Source organism: Carya illinoinensis, chromosome 16, assembly GCF_018687715.1.
Source record: "Carya illinoinensis cultivar Pawnee chromosome 16, C.illinoinensisPawnee_v1, whole genome shotgun sequence".
NCBI classification, from domain to species: domain Eukaryota; kingdom Viridiplantae; phylum Streptophyta; class Magnoliopsida; order Fagales; family Juglandaceae; genus Carya; species Carya illinoinensis.
The window spans coordinates 28461914-28481852 of NC_056767.1; the positions used below are offsets into that span (position 1 = coordinate 28461914).

The 19939-nt window shown below is 35.2% G+C and overlaps 2 protein-coding genes across 3 annotated transcripts; both read right to left on the bottom strand.

Annotated features, from left to right (window-relative positions):
- Positions 1-454: 454 nt before the first annotated feature.
- LOC122299178 lies at positions 455-4452 on the bottom strand. Its single transcript, XM_043109211.1, has 3 exons — positions 3682-4452; positions 1184-2620; positions 455-1044 (listed from the first exon to the last, which is right to left on the bottom strand). The coding sequence occupies exons 2-3, from the start codon at positions 2579-2581 to the stop codon at positions 1021-1023; spliced, it is 1422 nt and encodes a 473-aa protein (XP_042965145.1). The 5' UTR covers positions 2582-2620; positions 3682-4452; the 3' UTR covers positions 455-1020.
- A 1168-nt stretch (positions 4453-5620) lies between these two features.
- On the bottom strand, positions 5621-8494 carry LOC122298477 (calcineurin subunit B-like). Of its 2 annotated transcripts, XR_006239423.1 has the most exons (7): positions 8186-8494; positions 7953-8077; positions 7646-7742; positions 7442-7551; positions 6474-6548; positions 6119-6272; positions 5621-5937 (listed from the first exon to the last, which is right to left on the bottom strand). XR_006239423.1 is itself a non-coding variant. In XM_043108235.1 (6 exons), exons 1-6 carry the CDS (start codon positions 8253-8255, stop codon positions 6222-6224), a joined length of 528 nt encoding a protein of 175 aa, XP_042964169.1. In that variant the 5' UTR covers positions 8256-8494; the 3' UTR covers positions 5998-6221. The 2 variants fall into 2 exon arrangements, 1 of the variants encoding a protein (XP_042964169.1); XM_043108235.1 differs by lacking the exon at positions 5621-5937 and having other exon boundaries at positions 5998-6272.
- Positions 8495-19939: the final 11445 nt, after the last annotated feature.

Genomic DNA, 19939 nt, shown 5'->3' on the forward strand with positions numbered 1-19939 from the left:
ACTGCCCTTTTCTTTCTACTTTGATACAACATGTGTTTACATGAAATTCTTGGGAACAAAAGAAATGACCTGCATCTTAATGAGCTCGTAGAAATGCTTTGCTTCAAGTATTTGCATCTGCATCTCTCTTTATCTGCCAGCCTGCAGTACATCGCCTCGCCTCTTGATTTTGAGAATTTTGTGTTCCTTCTCGCTCAGATCCACAATCAAAATATATTTCTAATATTTAATCCTTGCTACAATCCTTAATTAATTCCCCTTGACACTTGCCATCCACAGGACCCAGAATCACATGATATTGTGAATGTAAGGAAGATGTAGTAGTGTGATAGTTCGAGAAAATAATTTTTATAAACTGATCAAATAATTAAGGGACTGAATTAATTTGAGAGAATATCATTGTTGTAGTGCACGTATTAGCTTCATTGGATGATTACAGAGTGACTCATCTCCATTGCTAAGTAAGAGGTGATTTGCACATTATTAAGAAGATTGGATTAGAACACAAAAACAATAAAGTTTTCAATGCATATGTTGATATATCAAGAACTGCAAGGCATGTCTGTTGACTTCTTTCAATTCAGGATTTATGAACGAATAGGTACTAAACATAATATTTGAGGAAAGATTTCATTTGGTGATGCACAACATGCCTATTTGCATTGATATGAAAAGGAAAACACAGTATCCTTATTGGAAAAACAAAGCACTCTCCAAGAAAACACCCTTTGTATGTTACTCACAACCTCTATCCCAAGTTTAGAAGCAAAACATGTCCACAAAAGCATGCTGTGATAGCCACTTATTGCCTAATGTAATTGTAATGAACAGTATGCAAATCTCTTATCATCTATTCTTTGTATGAAAGACATTGAAATCCAATCCAAAAACCTAAAACAGTTTGTTCACACCGTTCATTGGAAAGATCAAAGATACTCTTTAATTAAACTTCACACCGAGCATATCTGCAATGATGTGCGGAAGTTCATGGTTTCATCTGAGATGTCGCCATACGATTTCTTAAATCCAAAAGTATAGCATTGCCTGTACATTAAAATTGTTCATGTTATCAAACTTTTATATGCATGAGCATAGGTCCTCTGATATCCAAGATTAGAGTAGCAAACACAAGTGATGAGTAAAATAAATTACAAAAATGAAAAAAGAAATAAGAGAGCCATACCTCAGTAAGAGAAAGTAGAGGCTGCTCATCTTGTGGAGGGGATTTCTTAGTTCTCCAACTTCTCACCTCGGTCTGTATCATATTAAGTTGCTCATGTATTTCCTTCAACAAATTCAACCCTTCTTCTTCTCCAGCCTCACTAATTTCTTTCCTGAAATAATGTCTATCTCCCTCAAGTCGCTCAATTCTCTGACACAACTGTTGAAAACTGGCTTGAGATTCAGAAACACCCATTCTTGAGGGAAAACAAGACACATTGCAGTCATCACTTGCTCTATTTCTTGCTTTAATTAATTTATTATCATGGTTTTCACAATGCAACATTTTCTTTGTCCATTCTGTTTCATCTTTATTATTTGATGCACAGGGATCCTCAGAGACCAAATCTGGCTTTCCTACCCTGTTCTCACCTTCCAATATCAACTTACTCCATTCTTCCTGGTAGTCATGCGCTTTACGTTTCTCATTATTTTGGGGGACTTCAAGAATATCCTGGACACTTGAGGAGCAAGGATAATTAACAATTGCCTCACTTTCCTGTCTATGTTCGTGAAGTTTAACTTGCTCCAGATTAGTAATACTTTCTACACTTGTTTGGTCACATAATTTGTCAATGCTTACTTGTGGAAATAAAGAACAAGTCATGGACTCACTCTTCAAGCTTGCAGAATTATCTCTACCAGAACCTTTACAATCAGATACCTCTTTTACTCGTTCATCTAACTTTCTGATCTGCTCCCAGTATGAATCATAGGTTCCACTAGCATAGTTTCCCGCTTTCTTCTCTAAATCCATGTTTTGAACATTAAATTCCTGGTCTGCTTTTAGTTTCACTATCTTTGGAATAAAATCCGACAGGGGGATTCCAGATATTTCTCTTTCCAAATTACTTTGTTTCTGGTAGGAATCTTTGAGTTGAATTGGAGGCAGAGAGTTCAATCTTCGTACAATGGTATTAGCACCTATTTCCAACTTGCATAAATCATTTCTTTGCAAAAACGGATGCTCTGGAAATCTACTTTCATAGGCACCCAAATCACCACAACCCATGCTAAGAAGTTTCCACTTGTGAGCCTGAACTTGAAACTCAAGAGATGCAATTTCCATTTCTTTCTGATTGATAACATCTTCAAATACTGAAAGAGAGTTCTCGACGTAAGACATCCTTTCCTCTGCTAGTCTCTTATATTGACTTGCTTCCATCTGTACAGCAGCCTTCTCTCCTTGCAAACGCAGTATCATGGATAGAGCTTCACTAGCTGCGGTAGATGAGGCTTCTCTTTCCTCATCCAACTCAATGTACAGTTTTTGCAGAAGTTGTTGTTGAGTTTGAAGAGTATCTTTTATGGCTGTAATATCAATTTCAGACATTGCAGAACACTTGCCACTTTCGGCCATGGCACACTTAATTGTTTGTAGAAGTGAACAAATTTGGTTCTGAGCACAAAAGGATAGTAGTTTCCTATCGGTATCAGTGGCATATTAAGCATTATCACACTTAACAAAAAATGAGATCAATTTTCAACATAGCACATATGATGTCTGCAGGTGAACACAAATAGGATTAAGCATTAATCAGTTAGAAATTTCTATAACTGGGACTACATATTTCATATTATTATCCTTTAGATGCTGTCAAATAGGTATAAGTGGTGTTAGTAAGATCCATTTAGTGTGACCAATGCAGTAATATGACCAGGCTATTGAACATCTCTATAAGCAAATAATTTTAATCATAACATGTGCATTATAGTGGTGCAGGCCTAAATTTTCCGTAGAGACTAGTTTTAAAGATCTGTTTCCAACTCCAATTGTTATGATGAGATGGAACTTTGGGCTACAAGTATATGCATGGCTGAGGTCTCCACTCCATCCCTAAGTAGTTTACTCACACAAATAACATCACTGTGTAAGATAAGAAACAAACTACATCATCCACGACTGCAGCTACACTTCCATCATTATTTTGTTCAATGGTTTGACATGGGATCTCGGTTGAAGGGATTTCTTTGAAATCCAACATAATCCTCTTCTATCCTCTTCCTCCAAACTTAGGTTCTTGGATTTCTTGTTTGGCCATACATGCACATACACATCGTTGGTGAGAAACAGAGAGAGCACCTTTAGTTTCCAGATTATGTTGGACCAAAAATACTACCAGGAATTCTTTTCCCAAAGATTGGCACGATCAAATATATTCCAGAAAAAGGTTAATGGAAATGGAACTTGAAAAGCAGGCTGTCCTATGATAACTTGAAAATGGCGCTTTCTGCTCCAGTTCTATGTTTCTTATATGGAAAAACGAAACGACTGGTAATTATTTCAAAGTGTTTCATCAGACGGGGCCAGTTTTCCCATAAATTGTCTGAAAAGAAGAGATGCATTATTTGAAAGGATCATGGAGAAACAAATAAATCGTAATAGCTATCCAAACATCATCCAACAAAAATTAAACAGAAAAAAGAGAGCAGGAAACGGAGAAAGGAAGGTGACTTTGCCTGGTTGTTAGAGGCCGATTAGAATTTGATCCTCAGAGCAAGACCCAATAGATTAAAAGAATCCTCTCTGACTCTTTCTTGAGAACTGCCAACAGTCAAACAAGACAACCAACGTGTTCACGAAAATTCAGAACCCAAATACCAACCACATAAGCTTCACAATTCAGAAAAGCATTAACTCAAATATTAACAATGCTGTGGTCTCGAGGAAGACACGTGAAACTTATTTCACGCAAATTCTAATATGGAAGGAGAGTAATAAAATCCAACAGCCAAATCACACCCAAGTGCCAAGTTGATTGAAAACAGCATGCCCATAAATGCAAATTCTCTCTCCCAACAAAGATTTCAGACTCTTGCCTTAGAGGGTCCTTTGGGATGCAACAAAAGGCTACAGATTTGCAAGAAATTACACCAAACGCTGCAAAGAATTGCTTGGCTTCTCCAACACAATGGCTTTGCTTTCTTTTTTCCCTTGCAAAAGAAGTTTTGGTTTAGTAGATATCGCCTATCGGGAGAAGGAAGTAACTGATCACAAAGTCAGAAACTGCTCCTCAGACATTAATTACCAACCAAGAAGTGAAAAACAAGTTTTTTTTTTTAATCCAAGACAAATGTGCTTACAAGGCTCTGTGTTGTTGGTCAAAAGGATCAAAACGAGGTCGTTTGAATGTGTTTAGCAGCTAAAATGGCTCTAATCCTGTCACTTCCAGATAATTCTGCTTTGAAATGTATGTTCATTATCATCGCTTTGTGGGTCCAATCACATTTTAGAGTACAACGGCGAATGAGGTGTTCTTTCTTTTTAAAAGGTAGGTAGTGGAGCATACAACGGCTAGAAACGAGGCCCCGCGGGCTTATAAATGGGGCCGTCATAAGCTCGCGGGGCCCAGCCTTTGCCGACCATTTTATCTGAGTATATTATTCATTGCCTTTGGTCAACTTCCAACTTTTAAGTTACCTTTTATTTTAGTATTTTGCAACCGACTTGAGAATCCAACGTGTATCCTCGGCATCAAGCTCACATATTGGAAAGGGCTCAGTATCCTTTGGGGCCCATTGGGCGTACCAACAGACCTGTGACACCAAATCAGACTATCAGCCTACAGCACCTAAGGGCCCGGCCCATCTCTAAGATCTAATTTACCCCATTCGTCGGGAAAGTAACTGCCGAGAACCCATCAGGGAGAGAAATCTACCTTTTGAATATGGATAAACCCATTGTCAGTAAGTTTGAATATCAAACTTAAAATAAACCCTCCATCTGATAATACACGGATGAGTCATGGGCTCTATATATAGAGAAAACCCAAGTACACTAATTTTCATATTGGTATTCAAAAAGGTTTTTCCACGGCAGCTGCTGATTTAGGTATTAGAGGCGTTCCCATGAACCCCAAGCCGTTCTACCCTTTGGTTGCAAGTAATCGTACGTCAATAGCAGTGAGACATGTCCATAACTCATATATTAGATGTCTTTTAAATAGAATTATTTATGCATGTGTATATATATATATACACATGTTTGTAAATGACGAGGTATCTAGGTGAAAACGGTTGGTTAATGGTTATTGTGGTAAAATCTTTACATTCTTGTGCTAATTAAAGCACGTTTTTTATGCATGGTAAATGTTCACATATTTGAATATAGATTTTTTTAAAAAATTTTATACACCACACTACCATCTTACTTTCATATCACTATGTAAGATGTAATATATTTATCATCATTTGATAATCTTTTATTAGATGACTATTTATTATCAATAGTGATAAATGAATCACATTTTATATAATGAGACGAGAATATAGTGTATAACATTACTCAATTTTTTTAATCAAGAAATTCTCAAAAATAGAATTAAGTCGACTAAAATCCCAAAGTTAGTAGAAGAAAATTTGCCAATGGAGTAACGGATACAACCCCGGGCCATCCCTTCATCTTTCCTTTCCAATGCTGTCAAGTTTGTCATATCCCTATTTGTGATGATAAGCTGAGGAACAACGATGTTTTAACTCACAATGAACACTCTTAATTCATGCTAATCTTTGTCATCCTCAATAATACTTGGTGATGTGATAGATTTCAAAGGGATGTCATTTAAGTAATTGATGGAAGAAGTCACTTGAAATATGACACATTACCATGTATAACTGGGGATGACAGGATTTAGGATGAAGTGTAGTATTGTTCCCAATTTCCAGAAAAACAAACACTAATGGGAAACTCTGTTTGGGGCAGCTTCTGCAGAGTGGCTGCCACCATAAACACAACCATCAGTAAAATAGGAAAGGAATGCCTAATGCACCGTTGAGGACAATAAAATTCAGAGGCTGAAAGTTTATTAATCTAGTACATATGCAACTTTTGCATTGTTTAACTCAGTTTTATTGCTTATAAAAAAAAAGATTTAATCAAACACATCACAACCATCACCTTGCCATGGCTCTATTAGCAGAATGGTGGAAATATGAACTGTGAGAAATGCCTATGGACCACCAAAGTACAGAGTTGTTGAAAAGAACTTATTTTTGTTGCATTAATCCACTGGAACCTCAACCTCCATCTTCAAATCAGAATTGCCAAGAATCTGCAGGCAGCAGGAAAAATTTTTCTTTCAAAAGAATAGAATTTGCTTAAATAATGAAGCAGAAGGGCAACTATATGTATTCGTTTTTTCAGAGTAATCACGTGGGATGTATTTCATCAAATTAAAGCAAAGTATTTGGAAACAGATAATGATGAAAGTTCACATAGAAAGGATTTTATTCAAAATAAAGCGACACAATACCTTCATGAAGTCCGACAAAACTAACGAAGAATCCTTTGTGTAGCCTGCTTCCTCAAGGACTTGGGTCAGAACTTGCTGTACCAGACATCAACAAAACCACACATGCAAAACAAGATATTCAGTAGCATATATAATAACCATGCATATCAAGTTTCAAAATCGTTATGTACATTAGCAGTAATCAATATGCTCTCTTTCAAGTTCAGAGCACGTGTGAACATATTAGCCATATGTAAATAAAGTTGATTTTATTCAATTTCCATTAGAAATTTTAAACCTTATTTCTCACCCTAATAGATTTACAGATCAGGTGATACTTTATTACTCTTATTAGATCTAACACAAATGGAACTTCCTCCCCTGAAAAAAAGAAAAGAAAAGAAAAGAAAAGAACATATTGTATTTCTTAACATCACTCGTCTCATAAAAAGGGTAAAGAATTTAAAGTATTTGGCCAAAGTGCATCAGCATTTAAAAAAAAAGTACTAAATTAGAGGAATGCAGAGTCATTCAAGATTTGCCATATTTATACAAGCAAATAAACATTCAAGAACAGATTTTGTATTTGTTCCAAGTCCTTTTTCCTATCTTCCTTTTCTGTTGATATTGTTGAAAATCTCCAACAACCATATCACTTTCAAAGCAAACTTGAACCTAATGTGCACATATCATGCAATTGAAGACTGCTACGATATCCCTGTATTTTCAAGTTCATAGATTCAATATTAAAAAAGGCCACTGACGATAACCAACACAATAAAGTTTCATGTATATAGCCTTTTAAACTGTTTGCGTTGCACCTTTTGACTTATTAATAAAGATTTCTTACTTGTAAAGGGAAAAGAAACCTTTAAACTGTATTACCAATTAAAAAGAAAACGCACATGAATCGCATAGCCCCAAACCTTTCAAATAAGGCCACTAATCAGAAGATTCATTCTTCAAACATTTTGTAGTTAAGAACTAACCTCCCTCTGTTGTTCAGATATATATTGTCCTGTCAAGTCCCGCAAAACTTCGAGCATGTCATTCATCGCAACTCTTCCATTGCCATCCGAATCATAAACTCTAAAAATAACTAGGAACAAAGAGACGCCATCACCCCAATAGGTGAAAATTCAGAGAAGATAATTTCTAGAAACATGACATCACAAAAACTAAAGAGTCATTACACTCAATTTTCTGTTGTAAAGTCGCACGGGGACTGAATGCGGACAAGAATGCCACGAATTCCTTAAAGTTCAATCCGTCCAACATCCTCAACAATCTCTGGAAGATACACGTTGCAGCACATTATCTCAGTAAGCAAATTGCACAAAATAAGCGCATACAACCATAACCTACGTAATTACATATGTAAGAAGACACGCATACATGCGTAAACGAATTGAACCCAAATAAATAGTTTCATCCCTGTTTATAAGCGTATAATATATGTTATAGATATAAATGTAAACGCGCACAGAGAAAAAGTAGGACCTGGGAGAGAGGGTTGACGGCGAATTCAGGAACGGACATGAACTCCTCAGAAGAGATGAAACCACCGCCGCTTCGATCGAGCTGACAGAACCTCTGGTACAGTGACACTATTTCCTGCTGCGAAACTACGCACCAAAACCAAATCAAAGGGTCAGAAACCCTAAACTTCCCCATCAACAAAACATGAATTTCATCACCATAAAAAAGACTGCGAATCAATAAGTAAAACATACACGTGTGGCTGCAGTGTTCCTGGACTTCTTCGATGTCGTACTGCGTGAGCATTGATGATGTGTTGCCCATGGCGTTCAAAGTGAAGATTCCGGACAGTAAGCGGATCGGGTGTTTGTGGGGGGTCTAATCGGAGCTGTGGAAAGCCCGATGACGTTAGAAGAAGATGGACGAAATTGGGAGAAACGACGTGACCATCTCTGAAACTACCTCGGTGAGGCCGCTGGTCGTTGGAGCGTGTGTAAACAGCTCGTCGTTGGTTCTTATGTTGGCATAAGCCTCAGCTTGAGTAACGTTTTTAGGTGGGAGAGTTTTCAAATTCTAGAAGGCTTATAAGAAAAAAGTGGTGGGACATCTTGAAAATATAATTTATAAATGGTATGAATTTATAATAAATTTTTTAAATTAAAATTTAAAAAAAAAAATTATAAACGAAGGAGACTTCTAGCCATCAAATTGTTTTATCTTTTCAAATTGTTTTTGGACTTTATATATATAATTTTTGAGTTTTGCTATATACAAGTATAGTCGCGTACTAATCTGTAGATCAATACTGATTCATTCATACTTAAAATTTAAATTAACACCGTTTTCAATAAAATTTACTTTTTAACCAATTACATCACATTGGTGTACAGATCAGTACATAATTATATTTGCAACTATATATTTCCATAATTTTTTAGTTATTTTTACATGTGACATGTTGTGTCAGCATTACTCTCTAATAATTGAGTGACAACATGATCGATTTAATCAATTTAATATATGGATTTGAAGATAAGAAATTAGCATGTGTTGGGCACCAAGCTTTGGGTGATGATCGAGTTGTGGTCTATTAATTGATAGATATGTTTGCAAAGAATAATGGTATATAAAAGTCTTAAGGACGTGTTTCGCACCACTAACAATACGGATAACTTATAAAAAAAAAAAGAATGAGGCATGGGGTGCCTAGTAAACTCCGATGTCTGCATTAGAGTGAAGTGGTTTCAATATAAATATATGAGTGAATGTGTAAATGTATTACTTTCAGATGTTTTTTATAGGAATATGATGAGGATAATAATGACTAATCTCTAAAGTTTATTTTGAAGATTCTCCATGTAAAGTGAAGTGATCACCTTCGATCAGTCGGAGGTGTTATCTTTTTTATTATCTATAATGCATATTAATAGGATCAATCCTTAAGCTCATGAATCAGCCCCTAGAGTCTCAAACTTGGGCCCTTCGATATATGAGCTTATTCTTTCAAGGCCGGCCTAAATATCCATTTCAACAAGTTTCAAATGTACAAGTCTCACACAAATCTTTTATTAAAAAAAAAAAAACCCATATTTTCTTATTATATAGAATCCACTTTTACAAGAGGATTGTCTATGTGAGATTTATCTCTAACATTACTTTCAAAAAATGGGGCAAACAGGCTTGAAAGCTAATGAAAAAGGACATGTTGGAGAAGAAACGGGGAACATGCAAAGGTCATGGCATGCATATGCAGACTGCATGGGCTACGATCACCATAATTGTGTTGCATCTTTTGGCACATGAGTGTCCATCATCTGGTCGTGTAGTACTACTTGCCTTCTTGGTTATCATTTTAATTTGTTTATTTTATCATGTTTTGATCATTAATTCTCTTTATCTTTTGTCTCTTAAGCTAGCTAAAAAATCTCACAATGTGAAACGTACGTCAAAAGCAAACTTCTAACTTCTAACTCTGTAATTCAATGCGCGAAATTGAATCTAGTTGGAGGCCAAGATACTATCCAATGCAACTAGATCAAATGCCTTGGCGTGAGAGAAGGGAAAGGGAAATTGAACACATGACTGATCATATAAGACTGGAAAAAAGGCCCACAGTGTTTGTTGTGATGAGAGTTACATGACATACCATATATACGTGATACGTCCGAATCATTGCATGTGGCGGCAAGCTAAGACAACTCCGTCGACCAATTCTTTCATCCCCAAAGTACTTCACATGAATTATTCAAGTCAATATTTGGAAACATGTTCTTTGAATACATCGCACCAATATTGTTGGCCCTTTGTCATATAGCTCCAAGCAAAACATTCATGAACTTATATATATATACACACACAAAACAAAATGGGCCTTTTGCCACTGAGTTCTTTTCCTGTGACAAAGCATAATGAGAAATACTAGTGTAATTAGACCAAGCTTGGTAGTGGAAAATGAAATGAGTTGTTGCAGCGATATGCCTAGCCACGAGAGTGTTTTCGTGGGAGAATTTTCCTTTTACAACGAAAGTTAGTTGTCGCAATAAAATTGCCTTCAAATATTCACTAACTGTAAAGAATAGAGTTTTTTTGGGACAAAATCAATTTTGAACAAATCTCTCTTATGTTCAATCATAACCCTTTTCCGCGGGGAGAATAGAGTCTTCTCTACCAATCTCATTCGTTTTGGCTTTTCGGTGCAAACAAACAGAAGATCTACCACATGGCTAGACGTTAAACTAGTGGATTGTGCAAATTAGGGCTGATTGATTGGGGCTTTGATAATTTTGCATTGACCAGAGAGTTGGTGTCCACGAGTTCGGCATCTCCCACGGCTAGTGTCCGCCCTTTCAGATCCCCAGAAGACACGACCCTCTCTTCCAACGCAGCTTCATGTAAATTTCATCTCTTTTAAATTTATTCCCTCCCGTGTATCATTATATCATCGACATGGAGATAGAGCCAGATCTGAGGCTTCAACAAAGCAGCAAAAAGTCATCTCCTTGAGGAGGTAGCTCAAAGCCCACCGGTACTACTGTGTAAATTTCATCAATTTTATTTCTTCCTTACTCATCTTCTAATATCTTCTAACATCTTTTAACTGATTTCAATTTAAGTAGACTCCCTTCACTTAGCAATAGGAAAAGATTGCATGTAGTAACCAGTAGAGCTGATGGATGGGTCTGGCCACCTTGCTTCTGTACGTCAACATGCAATAAGTCAAGTTAGGAATTCCCACGAAATGATGTTTACTATGATGTTGTGAAAACTCATGAATCCTTAGTGTATCTCTATGAGTGTATTCTGTGTTAGAACTGAATATCATGGTTGATTGTTGTTGCGTATGAAATTGATTTTGTGACTTTAATTTCATATATTTTTACAGCAAAAGTTTTAAGTTCAAATCTTGAGTTTATATTTTACTCAATTAATTAAAAATTCTTCGTTTTGGACTTACTTCTTCAGAAAAAATTATTCCCCTTATGAATGAAAGTGTTAAGAATATAATATATAAAAAATTAGATAGAAAGGGGCATGACACATAATATTTGACATGTCTATTTCAAACTTGAGGGATATTGTAAATTGCATTTTTACCATTCAAATAAAAGCTCAAACCACAACCATATCACAAATATATAATAAGATTCTTGGGTATTGCACTCAAAACAGAAGAGGCAAACTGCATGAGGTTGTTGGGAGTGTTGGCTCAACCACGTATTGATAATCTGACTCCTCTCCACTTCCAACATACATAGTTGCAGCATTAATTTCCACACCAAGACTTTTTTCTTTTTTTCTTTTGAAACAAAGAACATTTCATTGCTCTAATAAAGGATTACAATATTTCATCTCTTACAATCTGTTGAACCCAAAATGGAGTTTCCTTAAGTTCAAACAAATCTTCATAGAGGTTAAGTGCATTCTTAGCTAAGTAGTGTGATGCTCTCTTGCCTTCCCTCTTCAAATGGGTTGCAGACCATATAGCAAACTAGTTCAACACCCACTTGGCATCCTCTACTATTAAGCCTCTATAGCTTGAATCAATTTGCTTTCTATTTAATAGATTGACCTCCTGCATAGCATCACCCTCAAGGATGAATGTAGAGACACCTATCTCCTTGCAAAATAAAACACTCATCATCATAGCATAGGCTTCCCCACTAAATGCAGTCACATTCAGCTTTCTCTTTACTGGATTGTTAGTTTGTGGTTACCCTTGTCAATACCTTGAAGGCTTGCTATTCTGTCCAGCTTTTGCCTTATGAAGAAACGACCTTCTCTTTTCTTCAAGGAAATCTATTTCTTCAATGTTGTTGAACAATGAGTAAGCTTACTTCTGAGAATAGAACTAGCATCAATACTCCATATTGTTTTTTACCATGCAGCCTTTATAGTGGTAGAGCAATCCTCCTTCAGGACCAAGCAGCTTCATACCTAAATTTAGAGTGTATGCTCCTACATTCTTGAGGCTAGTTAACCATCTGTACTAGAAGGGGGAGTGGTCAGACTTTATAGTAGGTAAAGCATAACATACTGCAGTAGGGAATTTAAGTTTCCAATAGGCATCTGTGATACCCCATATTTTCATGTGCTTTAATTAAGTAATTATTTAATTTATCATTATTATGGGTTTTCTTGTTTTAAATTTAACATGATTTTTGGGGTATTATTTCATGATTTCTTTGTGTAAAATTTATTTCAATTTGTTTTTCTTGTTATTAATTATTGTGTATTATTTAAATGGTTCTTTATTTTAAATTATTTTATTGTTGGATTTTACTATTTTTATTTTACTTAGTCACTGTGTTTTCAATTTAAATTATCATTTTCATCATCTTCATTGGATCAGTTTTAAGACCTCAAGTTCTAAAGACTGGATCTCATTTCTTTTCATTTTTATTTTTCTCCTTTTTTTTTTTCCTTCTCTCTTCTCCTTCCCTGCATCCCGCCCAAGCCCTTTCTCTCTTTTCTCTCCCCGTGCGTTCAGACCCTCTCCCCCAGCCTTGTCGTGCGCTGCCCTGTGGTATCACTGCCCAGCCCAATGTCTCCCCCACCCGTCGGCAAACCACTCATTCCAATCTTAGCCCCTACCTCGCTGCCACCTTCCCCCATGCTCCCCTCAAAGTCACGGCCTCGTGTCACTCTAGTGCCACCGTGGCACCACCTCGTGCCGCCAACCCAGCCATCCTTAGCCCTGATCCGCACCTCACGAAGCCACACTCTCTCTCTTTCATATTTCATCTCTTTGGCCTCCATTCGTCGCCCACACAATCACTCACGACCACCAGCCACCACCATTAGCTTTTCCAGCCTCCCTTAGCTCCTCCTTGTCTAGCCCAAGCTTCCCCTAGCTCTCCTCTCCATTTTCCATTCTGAGACCCACGGTTATTGTTTGGAAAACACTGTTTGCTGTTGCTCTGCCAATTTTGGCGTGACCCTTGATCTTCCAGAATTACTTCTACCATTGTAAGTATTTTTTCAAAGAATTTATTGAGATTAAAATATATTTTTACACTAACTTGTTTTATGCAATCTGATTGATTCTTGTCTGATATAGGCCTCGAGCCGATTTGGAGGATGGGTTAATAGTAGAGATGATTTGTGGGTTGTACACTTGGAGTTGTGATTGGTATATTTTATCTTATGTGTGATGTGCCATGACATCATATATACTGTTTGCATGTATTTTCATGTGTCATGTTTGAAAACTGAGTTTTTGTGTTAAGAAATGACTCTGAGTGCATGTGTAATGAGCAGATTGAAATGAATGAAAGAAAGAAAAAAAGGAATTGCAGGGATGATAGTAAGCACAGACAGTGGTAGAGTCTCACCTGTGATTCTCGCCTCGATGCTAGCCGTAGGGATGATGGTAAGTCCCACCTAATATTCCCGCCTATAGTGTGAGCTGTAGGGATAGTAGTAAGTCCCGCTTGTGATTCCTATCTACGGTGCTAGCAGTAGGGATGGTGGTATGCAGAGATGATAGTATGTTCTACTTGTGATTTCCATCTACAGTGACTGAATGAATGAATATGTCAGGTCATTTTCTAGAAAATTTGTGATTTATGATTAAATGGATATCAGGACCATTTTCTAAAAAAATTGTGGATTTATGTTTGGGCCATTTTCTTGAAAAATGAAGGATGGCATTTAATGGACTTGTTTGCAGTCAAATGGGCTTTTGACGTATGTTGGAAAACGAGTCAATTTCAAGAAAAATGATGGTTTTGTTTTTGCGTGTTTCTTCATGTGGATGCATACACGTTGGTTGTATTTATATGTTTTTATCTCTTGTATTGTTTGGTTGGTTACTTACTAAAATTCTCAATCATACTGTGGTAATCCTACCATACAGTTCTGTTTCATAGAATCATAGATTTTGATGCAGAATATGAAGTTAAGCCTGAGAGATCGGCTCCGCCGGAGGAGTGACTCGTGGTCACTCTTGGATCATGGGATTTGTTTTCCCTTTTTGGCTATGTAAGTTGGCTTTTACTTTATTTTTGTTGGATAACTGTATAACGGTTTTGAATGACTTTTATTTTGGTGGTTGTACACTTTTTGCCTGTACACACATTTAGCACTTGTCGTTTTGAGTGTATGACCCCATGTTGTCATTATTGCGATGTCACAATTCTTGCCTTTTCGTACGTAGGAGTCGGGATGTCACAACATTGGTAGTCGAGGTCTAGTCTTTCTTTGGTAAATCTTCTTCCACTCATTTTATTAGACCAAGTAAACTTCAGTCCTTTAGTATTAATTTGAGATAATGCACAATCCTCAATAACCTCTCGAAATGCCTCTAGCTATTTGTAGGGTCTGGTGGCTACCCCCATCTTTTCATTTGACTTGTTATTTCATTGAAGTCACCAATGCAAATCCAGGCCTTCTAGTTGCAAGTTGCAATGCTCTTAAGAGATCCCAACTTAGAGCCCTCTTGGAAGTGACTGGGTGACCATAGAACTAGTAATCTTCCAAAGCATAGTCGAACCCCCACTACTCCCCTTACTTCCCACAACCAAACAATTATCAAATTTAGTGAATCTTGTAACATATTCAATTTTAGCTTTTGAGCACTTGGTTCCATGAGGAAACCCAAACTTGAGCACTTTTTCTTAACCAACATGTTAAGGATTCTAACTGTTTGAGGGTTCCTAAGCTCTTGACAGTTCCAGCTCAAGAAATTCATCTGAATTAGCAGGATTGGAAACTAGGCTCTGCCATCTCAATAGAGCACTCATCCTTGAGTGTTCTTATATGGTTAACATGTATAGTGGGCTTAACAGCAAGATGTATTAGTTGATGTACTAATATGGTTTTCTATTAAACTAGTGGAATGTTAAACTGTTATTTCATATAGTTTTCAAGTACTTAACAGCAAGATGTATGGATGAAGAGTTTTGTCTACCCAAAGTTTTGCTAGGAAGATGAACTGGAACTGGATCTTGTGAATCCCTCATGTGTCTAGAACCCTCCATATTATGTATACATAGATTTTATTAAACATTTTGGGTTATATTAGTTGATTAGGTTGCTGTGACTTGGGAAAATGTAGACTTCCCTCTTGTACTCCCTATTTTACAAACATTGATGTATCTCCATGCTTGGGTTGATGTATTTCAATATTGGAATGATGTTTTTCAAAGTGTTATATATATATGGATGCAACTAGAGAATTTGGATCCAAGTACTTGGCATTAGTCATGTTATATATAAATATATATATATATATATATATATATATATATATATATATATATATATATATATATATATATATATATATATATATGTGATGGCAAATTCAATAATAGCCTATATATACAGCATTTTGATATAAGTATAATATTGTGAGAAAAGACCATTTTTGAAGAGTGAGAAATAGTCAAAAAAGCCAACATTTTGTTGTAGTATTTCCCACAAATCAACAGGTGACAAAAATTCTAAACTAAACCATACACTGAGAAACTGTATTCCGACTAAGCTACCAAATGGAAGGGTGGCAATATATCAATTTTAATAAAATGTTCTAAGTGGGCAAAACTTTTTTCTCACAAACAAATATCATGAACAATACTCTTTACTGACAAAACTATATAGTCCGAAAAATTATATTTCCAAATTTTACTCATGATTGGCAATGATGTGGGAAGTATGAATTGTCATGAAACAATGACATGCAAAATATTCTTTACCCACAAGTTAATTAGGTCTGAAATAGTATATTTTCGTCCATTATTGACGAGTGCCTTTGGTTGGGAAAGATTTATTCCCACGAAATGTGTTCATGAAAAATATAATTTTCACCAGTATATTTCGTCAAAAAACTAGTATTTCCCACTAACACAAACTGATTTGAGTAACCATTTGCCATGAAATTCATTGGCTTTCTTCACGATCTAGTTGATGGAAAAATGTTACAATTTACTATGAGTTTGTGAATTGGTGGGGAAAAAATACTTAGTGTCACCAATTTTAAATCGCTAGTCTCCCACAAATAGATTTAGTGGGAAAAAAGCGTTTCCCACTACGACTATGGTTTTTCTGAATACATACTCTCACAACAAAAACCAACAAATGTTGTAGTGTATATAGAAACTACTCCGGCTAGCGTTTCAATCAGTTGTCACTTACGTAGTGATTTGAGGAAGACTCAAAGCACATCTGGATCTATATTCTAACTAATAGAAAAACTGATATGATAATTAGAGTTACTTGACGTTATTATAAAGATAAGAACTTCTCCATTTCAAGCAGTGTCTAAGCCTATTCGCCACTTTTACATACTTGGGATATTTACATGTTTTATATATTAATTAGAAAGTTATTAAATAAACTCTTGATATTGTAGATGGATTTATTCTAGGTCAGTTTCTTATCCAAATGTCAATTCTAGAAAGAAGGGGGGGGGGGGGGGGGGGTATGTGAAGAAATGAACAAAACCAGCTCCCAGCCAGCTAGATGAAGGGTTTTACCTCATGATCTTACAGGTTTTACTAGAGATCACAGACAAATATGTTCTACTGTTTCTCTACCTTTTGTATGTTAGAAATATAACAATGAAAGGAAAGCAATAGTGCATGGACAAAAACAGGAAGCCTTTTAGTTATCTTTGATACTCATGATGTGAGTTAAGTTGGTGAAACTTACCAATCAGGAAGAAAAATGAGTACTTCCTGTTTAGTTTCAAATTTGGATAGTACTTATGATACTTCACAGCAAGAGCGCAAGGACTGTAATGCTTATACAATATGTCCTTTCTCGCATACCATATTGATAGCTAAAAGCTTGTGTTAGAATATAAATTAATTAAAACAGTTCGGAGAAGGAAAAAAAGAGAGATCTGTTTTTACCCAACCCGAACGTGTCAGGTCGGGTCTTGTTATTTTCATCCTGTCTAGTTATCGGATCGGGTCCATAAGTACATTGGGCGGGCCAGATTGTAGGCTTACTTTCTCCCATACTGTATTGATTGCTAAAAGCTCATGTTAGAATATAAATTAAATAATTAAATAGAACTTTATCAATAGTATAGTCATATATATATTTATTTTTCTAAATATGGCAACAAATCAAGAGGGAGACATGTCCAAACTTCCAACTGATCACATCTAATTTCTAAACATGTTTTCTAGGTAACTTGGTCCCTTTGCATTTAGCCTGCGGTTGGTTTCAAACTTCTCTAATCATTTTTTCATAATGTGGACCCAAAAACTTCACTTTCCATCTCATATTATGTTCATTCAGTAGCTGTAAAATGAGACTTTGATCCACCTTTCGGCTAAAAGGGTTGAAGGGTTATGTCAAAGCAATGATCTTAATTTTTCTTTTTATCTTCTCAAACCTCTTCAATCGGCTCAACCCCTAGATGATGATCTTCTAGCTCCCCTAGCCTGTTAGATCATGAGTTCTTTCAGAATTCCTATTTCTATTAAAAAAAATAGGGAAGCCAGTGAGCCATGACTGCTTGTTGATTTGCCTCTTATGATGCTATATTAATAACCATAAATTTGGTTAAAAGTCTAAACTCAGTTAAAAAAATAGTCACTTTAATAATGAATTGGTGATTGGAAATGATTAATATTGGAGGTATTAGCAAAAGCCAGCTCAAACATGACAACTTCTAGCATGTATAGTACTAATGGTTTTTTCTTTTCTTTTTTTCCTTTTACATCGAAGATGATAAAAAGCATCCAAGTCTTCATGAGTCCATCGTTCTTTATCGGTTGAATCGAAAGTATTGGAGATTTTCATGTGCACTTGAAAATCCATATATCAAGAGTCAAGATTCGAATTCAGAATTTCTGTTTTGATATTATTTGATTAAGTTAATACTCGTCTAAAAAATTTAATTTAATGAGAAGAGATGAATTTTATTACTTAATTTATATATTAACATATTAAAATTACGTCGCTGGGTATAAACTGTTGAGTTAAAAGCAATTTTCTATTTAAATGATGAAAATTTTTTTGATGAATAAATGAATAATGAGAGTTTTTTAAAAAAAAAATAAAAAGTTAGTTTTCTATTTAAATCCATAAAATATAATATAAGCCAAAGTCTAAAAACCTTATCTATATGATTAATATTATTAATTATTCGGGATGCGTATGTGACATATTAAATCTGTAAAGGCTCAAAACAAAACCTAAAACTAGCTATAGCTTTTGACAATTTCAAAAACACAAGGATAAAGGTACCCTAGCTCATGCCATTGGCTGTCTTAATTAATTAAGTCAACCTAGGGGCATTGCGTATGAATTGGATTAGGGAAATTCTAAAATAAATAAGAAAAATGTCCAACCTTGACTGTTTTATATATGAGTAAAGCTACAGCTTTTGAAAAAAGTTATAGAAAAAAATATCGAATACTTTTTTTTTTATATATAGATATATTCTTAAATGTTTTATTTTTAAAATTCACAATATCACTTAAAAATATTTACTTAATCACTAAGTAAAAAAATAAAAAAAATGAATTCGATTAAAAAAAATTTTCGAATTCGGGAACTTTAGCATTTCTCTTTATATATATAAAAAATGTTCAACACTTTAGCTTGTAAAAGAATTGGACCCATTATTATAAATATTTTATTTTTCTCAATCTATTTTCTATTATTTATTATTTAGAATAATAATAGTGGATTAGAACGAAGTGGCCAATTCAACTTCATGAACGCACCACAATATATATATATATATATATTTTTAATTTGAGGTCAACTATATAATAGTTATATTATATAATCGAGGGATACTTCCCATTATTATCTATAGAGAAAGAACATGCGATCGAAGATTCGAAGGCATAGGGGAAATAGGAATATTGGTATTTACAATATCATTAAAAGTTTGTTGAAGAAAGTTTTGAAATATGACAGTCACTATACGAAAATTATTTAGTTATCATCAGCTATTTTCTGTTAAAATTAATCAATTCTCGTCACAAATAATTATTCTCGTCGTAAATAACTCATCTTAAATACCTATTTTTCTTGAGATGAATATTGCTACTAACCATTTGTATTAAGATGTGGTTGATATAAAGAAGAGAAATAGACAGATATCATGTGGAATTAAATGTTTGAGATCTATCTATTTGGAGAACCTATGCATCGATAACATCGATTCTATTAGACCCCAAACCTCTATCTATGTGGTCTCTCCTCAAATTCACCTACCATTCCTCAAAACATGCAATTTTGGTAGGAATCCAAATTCTTAATGCCAAGTATAATTGTGAGTTATGCTAATTATAAGGGCGGTGCTAATCTCATCGTTGGGAGCTCCTATTAGGATTCCCGCTAACAAAATTTAAATTTTGTTTTTTGCTTTTTTTTATATGTATTTTTTTAATATTTTTAAATATTTTTTTTTTAAAAATACACAACATAATTACAAAACACTTCCTTAATCACAAAGTAAAAAAAAAAATGCAAGGAGAAGCCCCAGAGGTAACACTAGCATTATTCTAATTATAAACTGGTGTAGAACACGCTAAACACTG

Coding starts and splice junctions, on each gene's coding strand:
- LOC122299178 (XM_043109211.1), bottom strand. CDS start 2,581: ATGGCCGAAAGTGGCAAGTGTTCTGCAATGTCTGAAATTGATATTACA. Junction 1,045..1,183: donor CTCTACTTTCTCTTACTGAG/GTATGGCTCTCT, acceptor TTTAATGTACAG/GCAATGCTATACTTTTGGAT.
- LOC122298477 (XM_043108235.1), bottom strand. CDS start 8,255: ATGGGCAACACATCATCAATGCTCACGCAGTACGACATCGAAGAAGTC. Junction 7,552..7,645: donor TTTACAACAGAAAATTGAGT/GTAATGACTCTT, acceptor CTTTGTTCCTAG/TTATTTTTAGAGTTTATGAT. Junction 6,273..6,473: donor TTTTGTCGGACTTCATGAAG/GTATTGTGTCGC, acceptor TGCTGCCTGCAG/ATTCTTGGCAATTCTGATTT.